The 21801-nt window shown below is 36.5% G+C and overlaps 2 protein-coding genes across 6 annotated transcripts in view; both read right to left on the bottom strand.

Annotated features, from left to right (window-relative positions):
• rad51b (RAD51 paralog B) overlaps positions 1 to 3779 on the bottom strand; it is a 205123-nt gene extending 201344 nt beyond the window's left edge. For 3 of the 4 annotated variants that reach the window (XM_066694439.1, XM_066694442.1, XM_066694441.1), the window contains exons 1-3: positions 3585 to 3779; positions 2378 to 2491; positions 2165 to 2269 (exon numbers count right to left, since the gene is read on the bottom strand). In XM_066694439.1, coding sequence (XP_066550536.1) covers positions 2165 to 2269; positions 2378 to 2491; positions 3585 to 3668 — 303 coding nt within the window. In that variant the 5' untranslated portion in view covers positions 3669 to 3779. The remainder of the gene's footprint in view (positions 1 to 2164; positions 2270 to 2377; positions 2492 to 3584) is intronic. The other variant, XM_066694440.1, reaches the window with a different exon arrangement.
• Positions 3780 to 16134: 12355 nt separating this feature from the next.
• tmem229b (transmembrane protein 229B) overlaps positions 16135 to 21801 on the bottom strand; it is a 57430-nt gene continuing 51763 nt past the window's right edge. For both annotated transcript variants that reach the window (XM_066694230.1, XM_066694229.1), the window contains one exon: positions 16135 to 17145. In XM_066694230.1, the coding sequence (XP_066550327.1) occupies positions 16545 to 17051 (507 nt within the window). In that variant the 5' untranslated portion in view covers positions 17052 to 17145 and the 3' untranslated portion in view covers positions 16135 to 16544. The remainder of the gene's footprint in view (positions 17146 to 21801) is intronic.

The following is a 21801-nucleotide window of genomic DNA, read 5'->3' as shown; positions in this document are numbered from 1 at the left end:
TTTTCTTGGGCAACAGCAGCCATTGTGGATGGTTTGGAAATTGGGAACAGAAATACAGGTGCTAACAAAGTACTCTTGTAATTTGTTTTCCTCCCTTGGCTATGAGCCATTTCCATTGGAGGAGAGAGGTAAAAAAAATAATGAATTGGCAATTACAGAAAGAAATTGCCTATAGAAAAAGTCTAGATCCCCTTTAAAAATGTACACCATTTCTTTTGTTTTTCATTTATCTACACATCCTACCCCACAACTTCCAAGGGAAAAAATATTTTTTAGAAATTTGACATACAAAAAAAAAAAAATCATAATAAAAACTTAAATAGCTTGGTTGGATAAGTGTCCACCTCTGCTTGTGACAGTAACACTAAATTAGCTCCGGTGTAACAACGTCTTCAAAATCACACACCAAATTAAGTAGTCTCCACCTGTGTTAAATTGTAGTGATTTGTACGTTTCCTGGATAAATTCAGCAGTTCCTGTAGGTTCTCTCTGCTGAGTAGAGCTTTCAAAAGAGCTCCGCAACAAAGCTGTTGAAAGGCACAGGTCAGGGGATGAGTATAAGAAAAAAAAACAAAGGCCTTGGAGGGTCCGACATAACGGACCGCCCGGGGCAGTTGCCAAGTCCTGAAACATCAATAAAACAATTCTCCTACTAATCATCATCCTAGTCATCATGGTTTATTTGATTACAATTCAATACTGTCACTGCTATTTTACATGATAATTTTATTCCAGGCACTGCAGTGTAGGCTACAGCAGAGAGGGAAACTGCGCATGCCCAGGGATTCCCCTTTGGAGAACACATATGCTCAGTTCGCACTGGAATAAAATACAAAATAAATATGTAAAATAACAGCGACAGTTCTGGGTGGTGAAATAGGCCTAAACTTTTTACAACTACAAAACCGATGGATCTTTTGGAAAAATAGGGTAATGGGGCAATCAAACATGCATACAATACATATATTTTTTTTATGATTTTCATAACTTTTCTGATTTTCTCCATTGACTTCTCCAAAAGCAGCTCCAGTGTTAGCACCCAAGTTATGTCACGGCATATTTTTCACCTCTGATTTCTGGTACATAGAATGAGCTGGACATGAAAAACTCACTGCATAAAATATGTTTCTACTTATACTGTAGAATAACCTAAGGAAATACGAATTTTCTGTGGAGTTCCCATTTAATTTCTAATTACCGAAATAAAAAATAATGTCAGTCCCTGCACTGAATATTCCTTGGAGCACATTCATGATGATTATATAAAAGTGGAAGGTGTATGGCACCACAAAGACCCAGACTAGATCAGGCAAAGCTTTATATTTGGCAAACACAGAGCATCACCCAAAGAAAAGCATACAGGCCCTACTATGAAGCATGGTGGTGGCAGCATCATGTTATGTGGCTGTTTCTCATCGGCAGGGACTGGGGCACTTGTCAGGATAGAAGGGGAAATGAATGGCGCAATGTACAGAAAAGTCCTGGAGGAAAACCTGGTTCCCTCAGCAAGAAAGCTAAAACTGGGATGGAAGTTCACCTCTCAGTGTGACAATGACCCGAAGCACACAGCCAAAGCCACGCTGGAGTGGCTAAGGAACAAAAGGATATATATCCTTGATTGCCCCAGTTTGAGCCCCAACCCAAATTCAATTGAAAATGTGTAGCATAACTTGAAGATCATTGTCCATCAGTGACCTCATCCGCTACGGCTACACCTGACAACACCTCTACGCCTCTCCACGGTCGATGATTCGTCAGCACCCCATCCCAATCAACAAATCTGAAACAGAATGCCATGCCTATGCAAATTTCTGGGGGGAACCCTGAGTATGGTGTGTAGATAGTGGAAAAACAAAACAAATGTAACGCATTAAATGCTGAGGCACTGACACAGCACAATGTGAAAAAAGTTCAAGGGGGTGTAGACTTTCTATTGGCAATGTATATATATTTTCTTAAACTAATAATATAAAGGAAAATAATTGCAATAGCCCGATTTTTGTATACCCATATGAATACATTGCACAAACCAAGTCAAGCTAGACAGGTAATGTATAACACGATGCCTGACAAGTAAAATATGAAATAAAAGGACAATACAAATGGTACACTGGCTGGCTCCCACATTGTCCTTCTGCCTGTCCCTTCAGTGTCAGCTATTTACCTCAGTCAGGGTCCCACAGGCCAGGCCTCCTCGCAGCACTCGGTCCAGTCCCTGAAGAGTGGTGGGGAAATAAGAGCAGGTGGGCCTGTTCCTCAGCTCCAGTCCCTGTTACAAACGGGGGAAACACCAATGAGTATTGAAATAAGAGTACCAACTCAGAAGGAACAAGCTACGCAAATTACTCTGCATATTTCTCCCAATCTGTGGACTCACCGTGAACATTTTGGGGGCACACGCCTGGCAGACTGTGTGGAGCAGTTTCTGAACTTGCTGGAAACTCTGACCAGCCATTCTCATGAGCTCCAGTGGCATGAGAGACAGAAAGTCCTGCAATGACAGCAGGAACACTAAGGCCTCTTTTCCAGTCCCCCTATCAGACAGTGAACTCTGCACACAGCATATGCTACAAAGGTATTTATTTTATAAAGTGTATATTTCACTCTGCCAGTGGTACAATCACTGTAAACAATTGCCATATGTTTATTTATGTACTTACTTTAGGGACACTATATAAAGTGAACATAAAACAGCTACAAAACATGGCCTGTATTCTTTGAGGGTTTTATACTAATTCACTTATACCGACACTTTCTCTCAGGTGAATAACATACTAATGAAAGTCAACACAGGTAACTCACAGCGCACAGTCTGATTTCAAGGTGGTATCTGTGAACAAGTCATTTTTCATTCATTGTGTGGCTTATTTGTACTTTTATCCTTTTCAGAAGAAGTATTGGTAGTTGCAAATTGGTGTAAACCCTTGATGAATAGAAGCCAAAGTCTCCTTACCTTGGAAACTTTAAGGACCAATAATTATCTTTTATATGTATAACCAATCATATCTCACAAAGTGAATAATCATAAGCAATAATGCCTAACAATTATTGGAGCAGTAATATTAGAGCACAGTAGATGTGTTTGTCTCACACTAAATAATTAATTGCTTTCCTAATTTGACAACACTTTTGCACTCTTGCTAATAATACATTTTATGATTCTGAACCCTTGTTACTGTATTTCAGTGAACGGTTACAGTTGCTTATGTAATTTACTTATTGGTTGTTAAGATTATACAAAAAAATTAGGAGCCAGGGGTTAACTACAACGTGCTTTTATTTCCCACAGTTAAACAGCCATCTGTCTGCCTTGTAGATGTAACAAACGGGTCCTTTAATGACAGCTGTAGTGCGCTGCACATCTACACAGATTAAAACAGCCAACATTACAATGCAGAACACTTTACTTATTTAAAAACACGTTAAACAGTTGTAGGGATGATAAAACATGTTTACATGTTTAAAAGCTGATGTATATTACAGTTATCACAGGCTGCATCAAATCACATAAAACAAAAAATAAATAACTTTAATTTAAGAAATCATCGCAGCACTCAAGCAAGTGCATTTTAACACGTCCTTACCCGACACGTCTCGACCTGGTGGCGGCTCAGTCTTTCGCACAATTCAGACGGCAAGCCAGTTCTTCTCAACTTTTTATTAGACATTAAGGCTAATTACATTTTCACAAGGCGTTTGGGGTATTCAGTGCTTAGTGTTTGTTGAGGAAGAATAAACAAGAATCATAAATACCCAGGCACACCCGCGCAGTCCAGGCGGAGACGGGATTGGTCAGCTGCTGAATAAAACCTTCCAATCAGAGAACACGTCCTTGACATCATTGCGGTACATTTTGGTAAATGTAGTTTGAACTGTCCCATGTCTTTAAAGTAATACTGTCAACATACTTCACACAATAATTTGCACCCTGTAAGACATTTTAATTAGGGGGACAAGCAACGAAGTTGCTGGAATCTTATTGTTATTGTTAGGATTATTAGGCTTCTATGCACGAAACTCGCAATTGTTGTTGTAGACACCACTTATACCTACAAATGTAGTACTCCGGAACTCTAAAGCCCAGTGTCCTGAAACTTTGCATGTATTACATAACGTCTGCAAGAGGCAAGTGACTGTGTGCAACAATATGGCAGCCACAAGAAAAAGACTTTGCACGAATGCAAAATACGTGTATTTATAAAAGCATGAAATTGACCCCAGAAAAACCTATCAGCAAAATTCATAAACTTACCAAATTGTGTTACATTATGTCACTTATGACAGCAAATATCTTCAGAACTATACCCTAATGAACTTAAATTGTCAGTGATTAAACTAGTAGAAATATCTGTCAAAGTTGATGAAGCCAAGTTGATAGGACACAAAATCTGGCTGCTGTACACCAACCAACATGAAAGCTTCACATGTCAGTCATATCATGACATTCCTTATGTAGACCTCTACCTCCATCATGTGGCCAAACTTGAGACTTGCATTCAGCATTTTACATGATGCAATAATGAAAACATCACATATATGCTAGAATTAAGAGAAAAATACAATAGTACCTTACAAAATTGATGCATGCAATCAAGAAATGAATATAATGCTTCACTAACATTGAAATACACACTTCAAGTGACAAAAGATTGATAACCACAAATATATACTACATTGGATTGAAATTGAAAATTACACATTTAATAACACATGCATTTAAACTACAAATGCCTGCTAAAATCAGAAACCTACTGATACAACATGGAAGCCTTAAAAGTTGCATGCAACTTCTAGTTATTAGGCTTCCATGCACGAAGTGCTGGAAGCCTATTGTTTCTCTTAGGATTTTTATTATTATTATTTTTTTTTTATTATTATTTTTTTCTTCCACCAAAACGTCTAATGCCCCTAAAATGCTCATACATGCATTAAAACTCACGAAACTCGCAAGTGTTGTAGACACATCTCATACCTACAAATGCAGTGAAAACTACACGTGTCGGTCACATGGTGCCGCCGCCATGATGCAATGACTGTCGAAATTGTGAAATGCTACAACAATCTTCTCCGAAACCAACGGACACATGCATATGCCACTTCATACACATGCATACCTTATGCCCTACTGTTACGCTTGTTCATCAGAAGTTGCTCGGTCTCACGCTTTGTCCGCCAGGCTGCGTTTTCTGATTCAAGCTTTGGTGCCTTCTACTCCAAGACACTTATACCCACTGTGCCACAAATTGATATTCATGACAGTACTACAGAGTACTACCAAGGTTGTTAAAGGCGAGTTGCCCCAGTGAAAAACATGGGTGCTGTGGACCAATGAAAAAAAAAAGTATGCGCCGCTTCAGACAAGTTACACATTTCCTGGACACTGGAATGCAGTACACACATGAAACTCTGCACATGTGTGTATGCCTCTGCCTTGAAGAGAAAACCAGAAAATGTTTGTGGGGTACACGGTTTAGCCGTAATGTTGGATTTAACATGAATCCGCGTGCGGATATGAAAACGGTTACTACTCCAGAACGATAAAGCCCAGTGCCCTGAAACTGTGCATGTATTACATAGATACTGCAATCTATCAAATGTGCAAAAGGCAAGTGACTGCGTACAGGAACATGGCAGCCACAAGCAAATGACTGAGCACGTACGCAAAATATGCGTATTTATAAAAGCATGAACTTTGACCCCAGAAAAAACCCATGAGCCATATTCAAAAACTCACCAAACTTGGTACACTAATCAATTACAATGTTATGCTTGATTGTGGTGAGTTTTGTCACCAAAGGTGACACGGCGCGCTGGTACCGATACTGAAGGCCATGTCACATGCAGCATTGAATATCTACAGCATAGTTAAGCCTACGGTTCTTAAATTTTCAGTGTTTAACACTAGTACAAACATCTGTCAAAGTTGAAAAAGCCAAGTTGATTAGACAAAAAACATGGCTGCTATACACCAATGAAAATGACAGCCTCAACCATATACTGACATTCGTTATGTAGACCTCTACCTCCATCATGTGGACAAACTTGGAAATTGCGTTCTGTTTCTTCAATGCAGAAAACTTGAAACTTTCAAATGTCCATAAAACGCTTATACATGCATGAAAACTCACGAAACTCACAAGTGTTGTAGAAACCACTTATACCTACAAATACAGTGAAAACTGCACATACTGGTGTCATGATGTTGCTAAATATTGTGATAGGAATCTAAATTGTGAAATGCAACAGAAATCTTCTTCTCCAAAACCTAATGACACATGCATATGCCACTTCATACACATGCATACCTTATGCCCCACTATTACGCTTGTTCATCAGAAGTTGCTCGGGCACACGCTCTGTCCGCCATATAGAATTCTCTGATTCCAGCTTTGGTGCCTTTTAATCCATGCCACTTATACCCACTGTGACACAAATTGGCATACATGACACTAGTACAGAGGACTACCAAGATTGTTAAAGGCGAGTTGCCCCAGTGAAAAACATGGGTGCTGTGGGCCAATGAAAGAAACATATACGCCGCTTCAGACAAGTTACACATTTCCTGCACACTGGAATACAGTACACACATGAAACTCTGCACATATGTTTAAGTCTATACCTTCAATATACAACTAGAAAATAAAGTTTGAAGGGTACACGGTTAAGCCGCAATCCTGGATTTATCATGTGTCCGTGTGTGAAAATGAAAACAGCTAGTACTCCGGAACCCTAAAGCCAAGTGCCATGAAACTTTGCATGTATTACATAGACACTGCTATCTATCATGTCTGCAAGAGACAAGTGACTGTGTGCAACAACATGGCAGCCACAAGAAAATGACTGTGCACATATGCAAAATACACATATTTATAAAAGCATGAAATTGACACAGCAAAATTCAGAAACTCAGCATATTGTGTTACAATATGTCACTTATGACAGCAAATTTATTCAGAACTATAGGCTAATATACGTAAATTGTCAGTGATTAAACTAGTTGATGAAGCCAAGTTGATAGGACACAAAACCTGACTGCTGTACACCAACCAAAATGATAGCTTCACGTCAGCCACATCATGACATTTCTTATTTAGACCTCTACCTCCATCATGTGGTCAAACTTGGGAATTGCATTCTGCATCTTGAATGACTCAATGCAAACTTTACATATATCCTAGAATTAAGTGAAAAACACAATGGTACCTTACAAAATTGATGCATGCAATCAAGAAATTAATATTATAGTCCAGTGACACTGAAATGTGCACTTCAAGTGTCAAAAGATTGAAAACCTCAAATGTATACTACAGTGGATTAGAATTGAAAATTACACATTTAACAACACATGCATTTAAACTACAAATTCCTTCTCCAATCTGAAACCTACTGATACAACATGGAAGCCTTAAAAGTTGCATGCAACTTCTAGTTATTTTTATTATTTTTCCGCCTTTTTTGGAAAAGCGTATATAAACCAAACCGCTGGACGAAAAGTCATGAAACTTCATACAATGATAGATGGCTATGTAGTGCTATGCCATATGCAATATGGAGGCCATGTGTCACATGGTCTGGTGGCCATAGTGGCTTAAGTGACACATTTTGGAAAGTCTACAAAAATCTTTTTCTCCAAAACCGCAGACGGGACAGATTTGAAACTTGGTGTGTGAAGTTATGTTATAGCCTATATTCAGATTTGTTCAAGACAAGTCAATAAGTCACATGGTTTGGCAGCCATATTGGATTGGCCAAGAATCTTCAACAATCTTCTTCTCCGAAACGGTTGGTCCAATTGAGATACGAAATTTTCTACACGTGACCTTGGCTAGCTCCTCTATCAGATTTGTTCAAGGCAAGTTGATTGATAAAACAAGATGGCCACCATGAGCCAATCAAATTTCAGAGATGGTCAAGATGCAAATAAATGCATATGGTGCAGTATGGAAATATGTTAGAATGTATTGGAATGATAGTTACTTGACAGGATTGATCCCATAAGCAATGTGGTGGTCACTGGTCATTATTATTATTATTAAACTTATTTTTTCTTCTCTTCCACCAGAATATGTTCAAATGCCTATAACTTTTGAACCGATGTCTAAAAAGTCACCAAATTTGGCATGGATATAGGAGTCTATGGCATGGTCACTCGACCACAAAATATTGCCATCATGTAACATGGTTTGGCAGCCATCTTGATTGTAGTCCAAACAAAAAATGTCAGATTTCAAACATCGTTTTCTCTGGAATGTAAAGAGTTGAGATATGAGACTTACAGTACATAGTGCGTTTATGTTAGTACTTGATTTGGCTATTTCCGAAAATGTATAAGTCACACGGTATGGCAACCATCTTGGATTATGCTGAAAACACTTCAGCCTCGATTTCTCATACACCGTTAAACTGGCTGATGTGTGCTTTGGTATACAGTATCTTTGGACTGTGTTCTATACATATTCTTAAAGAAAAATACATAAATAAAACATGGCAGTAATGAACAAAAAAAACAACAACAAAACACTATCAGTCACTTACAACAGTATTAGAGTGGAAACTATTGTTTTAAACACAGAGACACGTCTGCATGGAAATACAAATAGTGTGAACTAAGATGTGTTTGTAGTGAGGGTTGTTTCAGCTGTAGAGACCGTGAAGGAAAACGAGCGAGAAACCGAAAGTGAAACAAAAAATAGCATTAAATGTGATTCACATGAAACATAAATACAGGTTTTATTAAATAAATACATGAACATGAACAGTGGTACAAGAGCAGTGACGTTGCTGAATCTGTAGTGGTGGGTTATTGCTTTCAAATGAAAGTAATTTCAATCTGAGATTGCTTTACGAGTGATTTACTTCCTGTTTATATAATGTTAACGATGCAACACGGGGCACTACTTTGTCCTCTTCTCTCTCAGTGAAATCGTAATTTATGGTGACATGTTATATACTGAACCGTGCAGAAACGCTGGCTCTATGCAGTGGATTTGAAAGGGTGAACATAAGACGTTTACTGTGCGATCTACACTCCGACCTGCTAATTGAGGCGCTTAATATTAATAATTGGAGATATTTGCCCCTTAATGAAAAACATTGCTGAAATTATATATAACGTGCACATCAGTAATCAACGTGACAACCAAATGAAACAGAAAGTAAGCAACTAAAAAGAGGTTAAATGGTAACTGTAAATTGAAAAGCTGTAGCAGTTGTACACAAACGAGACTTGTAGAATAAAGTGTGTACTAATTTATTATGGTACCAGAGCTATTTATATTATAACTAATTTAATTAATGAATCAAATCGGGTAGTTGATCTTTTGAGATTAATACTGGCTTGTACTTTAACATATTTGACCACAAGAGGGGGAACTTGACCATGAAAACTGCCGATTTTGTCAAAATTTGCCTGATTTATATGATTAGGATTCTGAAACCATACATTTCTTGACTGGAATCACCTGGAAGCCTCAATAGTATTATTATTATAATTTCTCTGCCATGATATTCAAAAGCTTATACAAACAATACACTTCACACAGTGATACACAGCTACGTTTCTTGACTGGAATCACCTGGAAGCCTCAATAGTTGCCTGCAACGAATAGATTTTATTAGTTATTTTCAAAAGCTTATAGAAAACACTTCATAGAGTGATACACAACTGTGTAGAGCGAAGCCATATGTAATATGGAAGCGATATGTCACATGGGCTGGTGGCCAGATTGGTTTAAGTGACACATTTTGGACAATTTTCAAACATCTTCTTCTCTGAAACCTTAGGTACGATTGATGTGGAATTTTGTACACATGCCCTTGGCTAGATCCTCCATCAGATGTGTTAAAGGCAATATGATTGATTAATCGAGATGGTCGCCATCATTTATGTTTAAATTGCATAAGGTGTCATAAAAAGCAGATTTGAAGTACATTATAATGTGTTAGAATGAATGGTAATGTGTAGATGTGTACTTGGCCCCCTGCATTGCTGCTTGCAGCTATATTTTATTTTGTAATCCTACATTCAGTTGTGTTAAAATCATTGTTATAACGCAATGAGAACAGTACCATGTATAAACGTGTAATAATATGGGTATTTTTTGCTTTGGTCTCTTAAATTAAAGAGTATTGATCCACCAATCCACTTTAAATAACCGTTTCATCCAAAACAGGTTAACGGTGACAGCCCGTTATATATTTAATAAAATCTTATAGTCCAAAGAATGGTATTGTTTTAAACAATAATTATACAATCATTTAACTATTAAGAAGAAATATCTTTATAAACATAATAATAATAATAATAATAATAATAATAATAATAATAATAATAATTTTAAAAATCTATAATACAATTACATTTTATTAACTAAACAAAAAAAAATCTAAACTGAACTGAATAAAGAAACAAAAATCATACATATAGAAACACTACTATTAATAAAATATTATGTTATAGCTTTATTGCTTTTATTGCTATCACGGATAAATCATTCTGATTTGTTTGGGTAAAATCAATATTGACATTTCATATCGAGGTGCCTCTTAGAGTTTTTTTTATCTACATCACAAGCAAAGTTTGCCTTATCCATCCCTGGCAGGACTCCAAGGATATGTCCTTACAGCCCTCCTCCATAGCCTGGAGAAGGTTTTCCCATTCATAGGGATATCGGTCATAGACCTTACACAGCCATGCTGAGAAGAACTCCTCTATGGGTTTAAGGAATGGTGACTAGGGTGGAAGAAACATATTAGAGACTGTTGGGTTGTCTTTAAACCCATTACGGACCAGAGCAGCATGGTGGAAACTGACATTACTGTCCTAAATGACAACATAACAGGGCTGCTTTGCTCATGTTGGAACAGAGCATAGACCATCAAGGAATGTGAGCAGATGGCCTTTGTTATATAGGCCAAGGGTAGCATGAGAGTGGAGGAAATCATGTTGGCTGATGGCTGCACAAAGAGTGATGTTGAAAAATACAGATGATTGCTCCAAAACACAGGTGAGTTCACCTGTGGCCCTTTTATTCATGCCAGAGTTCTGATTGCTCATTGAAAAATTTAGTTTAATAGTGTTTGTAGCTTGAGGACAGTGTGTCAATAGTGTTGAGTTTAGTTCCATCATTTAGATGGAAGATAACATGTTTTTACTATGGTTTTGAGTGTCTCATTTTGTCTGAGACTTGGCCAGTATGGTGTGGGTTTTTTGTTTTGTGTTTATAGTTTTGAGAAAATTGAGTATAATTTCAGGAAACATGTGTAAATGGTTGTGAAAAACTGTAATTGCTCATTAATAACATTATGTTCACACCATCCTTCAACATCAGTTTATGCACACCTTATCACATGAGGGTATAGCTAGCTATTTCTGACCAGGTTTTCTGCCCTTCAAGAACACAAGCTCAAAATTAAAATGTAATATAACTATATTCCATATACTGACTGGTGACAAATGAACCCATGAATGTACACATACCCACTATGATTTGAACTGTATATATTAGAATTTAAGGGTCATCTTATGTTTCTAACATTAAGTTGTTTCCCAAACTCCACCGTTTATCTGTCTTGTAGAGTGCTGGTTGTTGGTGGGAGACAAAACACTTGGATCAGATAAATGGCTCTAATGTTATAGCATGTGTTAGTAATATATTTTCCAACCCACAAAAATAGGGGAAGTCAGTGGAAGGTCGAAAAAAGTATTTATTTTGTTACTGGTCTTCAAAAGTACCAGCTGCAATTGTAAAAAAACAACAACAAAATAATTTTGGATTCAACAGAAGTAGAAACAAAATTATGTTGATTTTAACCTCTTTAACAATGGTATATAGAGCTTAAATATTTCATTAACAAAAATAGGTAAAAAGTTGGAAATAATGATACAGTACAAGAATACTAATGTGTTGTGGTTGAAGCACAATATATGATACATGCCTCTATTTATGTATTATTACTTTGTTTATTTGAAAACAATACACAAGAAAGAAGAAATGAACAAATGTATTAACAAATTAAAAAAAGATCTATTGTACAGAATAATGGTGTTAGTCACATACACAGACCTGGATATCTCCAGAGACACAAAGTTACAGGAGTTTGTCAACATAAAAACATACAAATAAATAAATAAATGGATGAATAAATAAATAAATATATCAATGACATTTTACAATTGAAGAGGTGTAAGGTTTTTTATTTGATTTTAGGGACATGCATAAGCGATCTATGCTTTGTCAAAAAATTGACAGTTTTTAATGTTTATAATACAATATAATATTAAATGATAATAAACATAATATGTAATAAACTTTCAAATCAGAAGTTTGAAAACTGACATAACAATAAGGAAAAGGTGGTGACTTCCCCACATCTCTGCTAGACTCATAGAATCACATGGAATCAAACAAAATGCTTTTGCATTTACCTGAATCCACAACAGGAGACCTGAATGATGTATAGGCACACAGGGCATTTTCCCAATAGGTAAAACTGTCACACAGGGACCCTCTCCTTGAGAATTTCCTGTTTTGTTTGTTGTTGTTTTTATTACTGAGAAAGAAAATCCTTTAATTACGAGAGCTTCGTGATCCACAGTAACGTACAGCACTTTGCATGGTTTGCATACTGATTATGCAAATTATTTCTGTTAAATGTCTTTGGCAGTGGATATTATCATTGTTGTTTTTTATTATTATTGATACTACTCTATTATTACTATTGCTAATAGGCTATTATTATTATTATTATTATTATTATTATTATTATTATTATTATTATTATTATTATTATTATAAACAATGACTGATCAGTTGATATTTTGGAGGGGATTTTGACAGCAGTCTAATATATACTGTATATACTGCAATTGTATGTTTGGATCAATATATAGATATACTTACCATCATACATATTTCAAATTAATTACAAAACTCCAGTCAGACAGACAACTGACAGCACGTATCCTTCAGCTGTTTTTGTTCCATCTTTTGTTTGTATGTTCAGTGAAATACCCATTATTAAGTTAAAATTATAGCCTGAGTCATTTGAAGGATCTTACAACACAGTCAAAAACTAAAATAAAAACTTTGTCATTAGACACACCCTTATAATAGTCTGTGGTTGAGTTTGAAATCATTTTGCGATTTCCCCAATGCACACTGCAGTCTGCTTGATCAATACAAAATGTTTTTTCTAAAACACACTCTCAAATAGTTGTAATACTGTTATGTAAAGAAGAGGAGCCTATATAAGGCGTATACCAGAAAGGGTTTGGAATAGCCGGAATCAAATATAGAGCCACCAATTGCATTATTGCAATTATTGCAAGTCACTTAGGAGGGTTGAAGTATGTGATGATGCATTCCAAACCTCAGAGACAATGGGAACAAACTGCAGTACTAATTTTGTAGAGAACAGTGCCAATAAGCAACTGTTCACCTAGTTGCTGAACTTCTTTAAAGGAAGATCAGTGGTTTCCAAAATGTTTATTTCCCCCCAGTTTAATACAAGCACCAGCCCTTTATTTATTATTTATCAGCTTCCATCCAAACTGTCATTTCTTGGCTTTATCGTGTTCAGTCAATAACACCCTTCACAAAGCTGAGCAAGTTTCTGGATGAGATATACCAAGTCATCATTTTATCACCACTCTTCCTAAATTCTTCTGCCTCTTGAGAACATTGGTATGAACAGAATTGGACAAACTTTTCTCCTGTCCAGCCAAGGAACTGGAAAGCTGCTCTGTGTGTATTTCATATAGATCACAAAACCCCATTCGTATTATGCATTATGCATAAAAGATACATATTCTTAAATTTAGTTGACATGCAAACGAAAAACATTGGCCATGCTGCTGCCATACCTTTCTTGTACTTTACAGGGCCGTGTTTATAGTACCACACAATTCTTTGACATTCACCCTTAATTTGTGTTTCTTCTTTTGATACAATACACAATACTCTCTACATCTCTAAATATTACAAAACATTTATCTTATCGTGCATTACAAAATAATGTACATGCACATTTATTTATTTGCTTGTTTGTTAATATTGTAATTTAATGAAATTATTATTATTATTATTATTATTATTATTATTATGTATTTCTTAGCAGACGCCCTTGTCCAGGGCGAATTACAAAATATAAGTGCAATACAAAGAAATACTAGAGTTTCTGGACAACATTACAAAACAAAAAGCTCAAAAGTGGTTAGCACCATATTTTGCAAAGGGAAACACAATTCATGTCTAATTATCCATTTCAATGCATGCATGATTTAATTATTTCAGTAACTAGATCCACAAAATTAGATAAGTGTTTATTCAGAAAATAAATAAGAAGGGAAGTTCAGCATTGAATAGGTTATACTAAAAAACATTGATTCAAGTGACTTTCCATTTAATTTGTATTATTATTATTAATTATTATGAATAATAATTAGTAGTAGTAGTATTACTGTTGTTGTTGGTAGAAATATAATGTTGCTACCTTAACATAAAGGAAACAGCAGACGTAAATTAAATGACCATCCATTCAATTTAGCACAAGGAATGTAAGAAGGTTGGACCATGAATGTAATTGGGTTTGTCTTTTGTCTTGGCTTTATTACCATTTGTAAGCTATTAAATAATATTTAACGAAAATGCCTTTGTGTAAATGGCACACCATAAATCATCTGTGTTCAAACCAAAACTCTCAATTAAACATGGAAATATCAGCTCTTTTCAATCTGCTTTGCTTTTCCATGTTAAACTTCATCTGCAATTATACATTCATGTTCTGGGAAAAAACATAAACTGTGTGTAGCTTACATTGTGCGTCTTACATACAGGCACAGTGAGAAATGGGTGAAAGGTGTTGTATACTAGATAAGACACTCAGTTGCTGGGTTTGTGGTAATGATCTTGTGAAGGAAAATGACTGACTACTTCACTTATCATGTAAAGAACAAATAAATATGAAGAATGTATTCAGCTGCCGAGTCAGAGCACTGACTCCATGAAATACTGGAAGGGTTTGGATTTTGAGTATGCCTCAGGATTTCAGCACTTAAACTCTCTTGCATCACTGAGGAGCCTCACATTGGGAAAACTATTGAAAGAACAGTATGTCAGTATGGCAAGCTGTTTTTCCAATTAATTCACAGTAAGCTTTTCGTTTTTCTTTGATGTGCGCAGGTACAGTGCCAGTGGCGACTGATTGTGCATATACAAGCTGTAATTACTGGGTGTAATACAGAAGCTCTTAAATCGGATTCTGTCTCAGATACATTCTTAGTGGATGAGAACCTAGTAGAATTGTTTTATTCACCTTGTCTTTTTGACATTCTTCCATTGATATACATGCATTACCTACCTATGTACTGATTATCTATCTTTACCACAGTTGTGTTGCACTTTTTTGTGTTTTAGGCTGGCATTTACACTCTTCATTCATACCTAGAGAATGTTGTATATATTTTATGATAATAGACCTACAACCTTCATTTTACTTTTCATCATAGTGCATACCTGAAATACAACTAAATAAGAAAATCAGTATTGATTTTATTATTACTTGATTTGGGTTAACAGTTGTCTCCTTTTATGTGGTTTACTAAATATCTAATTCTACATTTATAAATCTTTCAATCTATGAATCTATCTGGAGTGCTGTTAAACAATGTACCGTATAAAACAAGTATATAACTGAAGTATGGGTGACAAAGTTTCATGCATTTTAAAATATTAAAAGATTCTTTACATATAAAAAGAGAAACTCTATGACACATTATTCAAGTAATGCATTGCTTCCAGAAGGATTGTAACACCTTTTACATTTTAAGGTAAATGATTAAAGAGATTTAAAAATACATATTGTCTTTAATCTTTTTATAAAGATATATCACCATGGTTACTAAATTTGTTTAATCACACATCCCTACACTGCCAAAGCTAATATGTATGTATGTGTGTGTGTATATATATATATATATATATATATATATATATATATATATACATACACACACACTATATGTTATTAATATATATATTATTATTATTATTATTATTATTATTATTAATAATAATAATACTACTAATAATAATAATAATAATAATAATAATAATAATAATAATAATAATAATATACCTTTTTCCTAAAAGGGTACTATAGTCATTTAAAAATGCATATTATACACAAACATTTTGTGTTTCATAAGCATCTAAATTGTTAAAGTTCCATTCTTAATGTATTAAAAGCACTGATTTGGAAGTTCATTCCTGTGTTAGCTGAGCAACAGGCAGCAGGAATATTATGATTATGTTGCCATCCGAAACTTGAACCTTCCCATTACATACCCCACCCAAAATAAAATAAAAATAAAATCTAATTTCCTACTTTGGTCTTCACAACATTAGGAAAAAAGACAGAAAACCATATTAACAATAATAAAAAATAAAAAAACCCTCTTGATGAAATGGCACCTGGACTCCAAGTACACTGTTTTTTATTATTGTGTTGTTTGAGGCTTGGGAAGAGAGGCTGTGGCCTCTGTATCAGTTGACCTTCACGTAGCCATTAGCCATTCCGCCAGTTGCCATGGCGGCGCTCGGATCGGCCTTCTCATCGAAACGCAGCCTAAGGGTGTTCCTGATGACCAGCTGCTCCACAATGAAGGAAGCGCAGAACCAGGGCAGGGAGTACTCCAGTGTGATGAGGCCCATGAAGTCATAGTCGAACTCTGAGTAGTCCCAGGGGCAGGCGTTGAACTGGCGCAGGAGCAGACCTGTGCTGAATTCCCATACGTATGTCCATAGCGTGTAGATGAGACAGCGTAGCAGGATGTGGCAGCGGTCCTTCAGCCGCAGGTACATGCGCTCCACGATCAGGATGGAAGTGCCATAGATGAACAGGGCCCACACGCTGGTCACACCAGGGAACTTCCAGTTGTAATTGACCACAAACTCCCAGGCAGCTGTGAACATCACCTCGCAGAAGTACCCATGGATGGCGTACAGGTACCATCTCGACAGGGCCGTCAGGGGCTCTGGGGCAGCCATCATTCACAAATGAGCAGGCCGGGGGAGAAAGGAGGGGTGGGTGGGGAGGTGGAGGAGGAAAAAGAGGAGGACAGGGAGAGAGGGAGGGGTGGTGGAGCTAGAGGGATAGAAAGAAAGCAAGGTAGTTTACAACAAAGGGATGCATGGACATCATTTAAAAAACTATGAACTGTTTTATAAAACAGTGGTTCCCAAACGTGTCCAGGGGGACCCCCTACCCTGCTGGTTTCTGTTCCAACCAAGCTCTCAATTGCTTAATTGAACCTTAATTGAAGTAATCTGTTTAGATTTGACTTGTGTAAGAAAATAGTTGTTTCTTCAATACATTTTTTAATATAATTCTATACTTAATTTAAAACCCCTACTGTTTAAAATAATTTAAAGTCTCTGATTTAGAAAATTATTTGTTTAATTAAGCGTTCAATTAAGTAATTGAGAGCTCGGTTGGAACAAAAACCAGCAGGGAAGGGGGTCCCCCAGGACAGGTTTGGGAACCACTGTCCGAAAAGACTTAAGTTTAAGTACAGATTTATACATTTTTTTCTCAAAACATTTAGACTTAGACCAAATAAAAATATTGAATTAACAAATTACAAACTTGTGACACCATTGCATTTTTAATTTATAATTAGTACAAAGTTATGGGCTCAAATTAGTGTCATAAGTAACGAATTCAAAATAAAAAATATTGTAAACAAAAAAAAAAGTTGAGAAAAAATAGATGTTGAGATCAAAAATAAAACAATCAAAAGCAAAATGTATAGAATTGTAAACAAAAAAATATATATCGAAAGCAAAAAAAAAAATAGGGTATGAGTTTGTAATGTGTGGTTTGCAGCAAGGTCAAAGTTTGGATTTTGTCTACTTCTTAGTGTGATGTGAGGTCAGAACTTGGTCTTGATCAAGGTACTCTTCACAAAATGATTATAAGAGTTATTTAATTGCAGGATTAACAGGAAAGTCTGTTCTAATTCTATCTAGGGAAAATATATTTCAGTCCAAAGAAAAACAACAGATTTGTGCAGAGTTCATACTTAAACACCAGTTTAAAAGAATAGAAGATCCACAGATTGCTGTGTATTGATGGGCCTGTGTGTGGTTGTTTACCAACTATGGAGGGGTTTGTCTTTATTGTTTTTTTGTTAGGCTAATTAGCAACAACACAAGTATCACAAAACTAAAGCGAGCCAGCACTGAAGCTGCTGCCCCAGAGGGCATCTTGAAGTCACAACATTAAAAAAAAAAATAAAAAAAAATGCAACGTTGCTCAATTTACGGGAGTATTTTATCCTGTCATCTGTCAGCCTTCTACCATTACTTATCTCCACAGCTCCAGCAGTATACCCTTCTCTCTCTCTCCCCGCCGTCAGCAGGAATACAGACGGGTTACAACAAAAGGAGGAATGATCTGTTCTCTGAAAGACAATGACACCTCTTCAATTTTGTCGGAAACCAAAGGCTATTTAATTCGCTTTCAGACTAGTTGAACAGTGTTGGACTAAGAGAATGTCTATTATTAAGATGAAACATTGATTTGTTTGACTTCTGTATCCCCTGTATTTATAGAGACCTTATGGAGACTACGACATACAGTGAGGGAAAAAAGTATTTGATCCCCTGATGATTTTGTACATTTGCCCACTGACAAAGAAATGATCAGTCTATAAATTTAATGGTAGGTGTATTTTAACAGTGAGAGACAGAATAACAACAAAAAAATCCAGAAAAACGCATTTCAAAAAAGTTATACATTGATTTGCATGTTAATGAGGGAAATAAGTATTTGATCCCCTATCAATCAGCAAGATTTCTTGCTCCCAGGTGTCTTTTATACAGGTAACGAGCTGAGATTAGGTGAGTGATCTCTTAAAGGGAGTGCTCCTAATCTCAGCTCGTTACCTGTATAAAAGACACCTGTCCACAGAAGCAATCAATCAATCAGATTCCAAACTCTCCACCACGGCCAAGACCAAAGAGCTGTCCAAGGATGTCAGGGACAAGATTGTAGACCTACACAAGGCTGGAATGGGCTGCAAGACCATCGCCAAGCAGCTTGGTGAGAAGGTGACAACAGTTGGTGCGATTATTCGCAAATGGAAGAAACACAAAATAACTGTCAGTCTCCCTGCAAATGCAAATCAATTTATAACTTTTATGAAATGCGTTTTTCTGGATTTTCTTGTTGTTATTCTGTATCTCACTGTTAAAATACACCTACCATTAAAATTATAGACTGATCATTTCTTTGTCAGTGGGCAAACGTACAAAATCAGCAGGGGATCAAATACTTTTTCCCCTCACTGTACCTGCAGTCAACTCCAGACAACTACAATGTTTTATGGTAAAGGACGTTGTCTGGAATGCTCATGATGAAAGTTGTAGCGTTATGTTGGGTGTATTTTGATAAGAGCATTTTAGCTCTGAGCTGAAGCACTGATCTAAAGAAGACCTCTCCCCCCCAAAGTTATCAGATTTCCTTAACTCATCAGCTTGGAACTGGTTTACATCAAAGTGACAGTTTTGGGGAGGATGGCACCGAGAATAGGCCAAATAGTTTGGAATCCTGCTATGAGATGTCTGGAGAAAGGGGCCTGTAGGTAATAAAAAACTATTTGAAGTGGACGAGAGCCGAAATCCCGACATAGAGCTACGAACCCGGGCCAACCGGCATTTCCAAAAGATGGCATGGATTGACATCAGTCATAAATCAAGCCCCCCTCCAATAGGACACTGGGGGCTGAAACCAAAATCCAATCTCAAAAATTCAAGAACAAATCACCTATTGATCTGACAGACTATAAAGAACAGCGCACGGACTCTTTCTCTCTCTCTCTCTCACCTGAACCAGTAACTCGCTGCCACAGCAAAACCTGTAGCTCTGTAGCCCGAACCGGAACCAGAAACCAACCAAGTCTTCCGGCAACAGAAGAGTTAAACTGGGAGAAGGAGATTGAGCCGTACGAAGAATTATTTTAAAGGACTTTATTAAATAAAGAACTTTACAGACTGCGCATGCCCGCCTGTGCCCACCTGACAATTGAAGTCGACTATACGAAAGTGTTCAGTCATTTAAATAGCTATTTGAGTCTTAAAAAACTTGACCCTTGGAACAAACAGGGCCCTGCTTTCCTCAAAGACTTCGTCTTCAAGTAACTACGGTGGAACCCTGCTTACAAAGAAGATTTTGTGCACAACCTTGGAGCCTTCAAACCAGTGGAAAATCTGTTTGGAAAAGACTCTACATTTACGAAACCCCAACTTCCAGGTGCATCGACTGAGTGGAAGTTCTTGGACAAAGCCGAACCGGACTGCCTTTGTTCCAACCACACGGACCTCGTGCCGTGTGCTGTTATCTGAGCCCGAAGCCAGAGAGGCCTCTCTGCGACGAAGTTCAGATAAGTTTAACAGTTTGGAGTTCATGATTCATGACATTTGAGAAATTGATTAGAAATGTTAATCTGTGATTCATAACTCTAGAATGTGTAATATCATTTAGTTTTCTTAAATATAAATGTGTGTTGCATAAAAATCTGTCAACGCCGAGAAATATCTTCTCATTCCTGTTTAACTGTTTAGTCTGAAATTGACACAAGTTAATAGACGTTAGATTATTGGTGGCCCTGCCTATCCTTAATCATTGAATAATAATCAGTTAAGGGAAATTGTGGTAACAAGTAATGATAGGATCTTTCTCGGCACCTAAACGTAAATGAGACTGATATATATATATATCACGAGAAGTTACCTGACATAAATACTAACCTGCGTAGTTATTTAATGTCTGACTAACAATACTAATGAGAGACTCACCTTCGTCTTACTAACCGGTATTGTAGTCAATGTGTTTATAACCTTTTTTGTTTAACGATTTGTGTGTTATCATATGCGATCCCATGGTCTTTGATTTGGTCACGGAAGTGATTTGTCTTTGATTTGTTGATCTAGAGTTGAATTTTAATTAGTTTTTCCCTTTTGTATAATTAGTGTAGTGCTACATTTAGTCTTTGTTTTTGAATAAATTTGACAATTTATATCTTTGGAATTGGTGTCTGCGTCCAATTATTACAGAAATTGAGTTCTACACGATTCCAGGATTCGTGATAAGGTGATACTATAAATTCACTTCTTTAATTGAAATTTATAAGTGTACCTTACGCTACAAAGTGTACATACCAGCTAAGCGTAATATTATCCTTGACTGGTCAAACATGGACAATACCCTGTCTAAAGCATGATTCCACAGTGCTTTTATATGTCACTAATCTTTTTCAAAAGATCTTTTTTTTTTTTTTCTCATAGGTTTTTTAGTTTTCTAAAGCATTTACAGTTCTGTCTTTTGAGATTGTTGACGAAAAGCTATACAGTGGATTTTAAGAACTGAAACATGAAACTGTAACCAGGCTAAATCCCTCTCCGATATAGTCACATGAACTTGAAGGTTTATAATTGTTTTAACCATTCTTAAAAAAAGGTAAGCTGTGTGTGAGAGTGGATGTGTGTGAGAGAGTGTATGTGTATGCATGTGTGAGTGCATGTCTGTGCATGTGTGTGCGTGTGTGCATGCTTGTGTTGATCTTCAGTAACCAAAGGCCAATGGCATGAATTATGAATTGGGACGTTCCACTGGAATTCGGTGTCCAACTCTCTCCCACACTTGCCTAGTAGGAACAGGAGTAAACACACAGAGGGCAGAGCTACTTTCAGCCACCAGCACTGTAAACAATTTAATGAAAACCATGAAAGCAGAATTCAC

The sequence above is a fragment of the Amia ocellicauda genome, chromosome 21 (genome assembly GCF_036373705.1).
Source record: "Amia ocellicauda isolate fAmiCal2 chromosome 21, fAmiCal2.hap1, whole genome shotgun sequence".
In the NCBI taxonomy this organism is placed as follows: Eukaryota; Metazoa; Chordata; class Actinopteri; order Amiiformes; family Amiidae; genus Amia; species Amia ocellicauda.
Note: the sequence above shows the minus strand (reverse complement) of the source record. Positions and strands in the feature narration are given on the sequence as shown.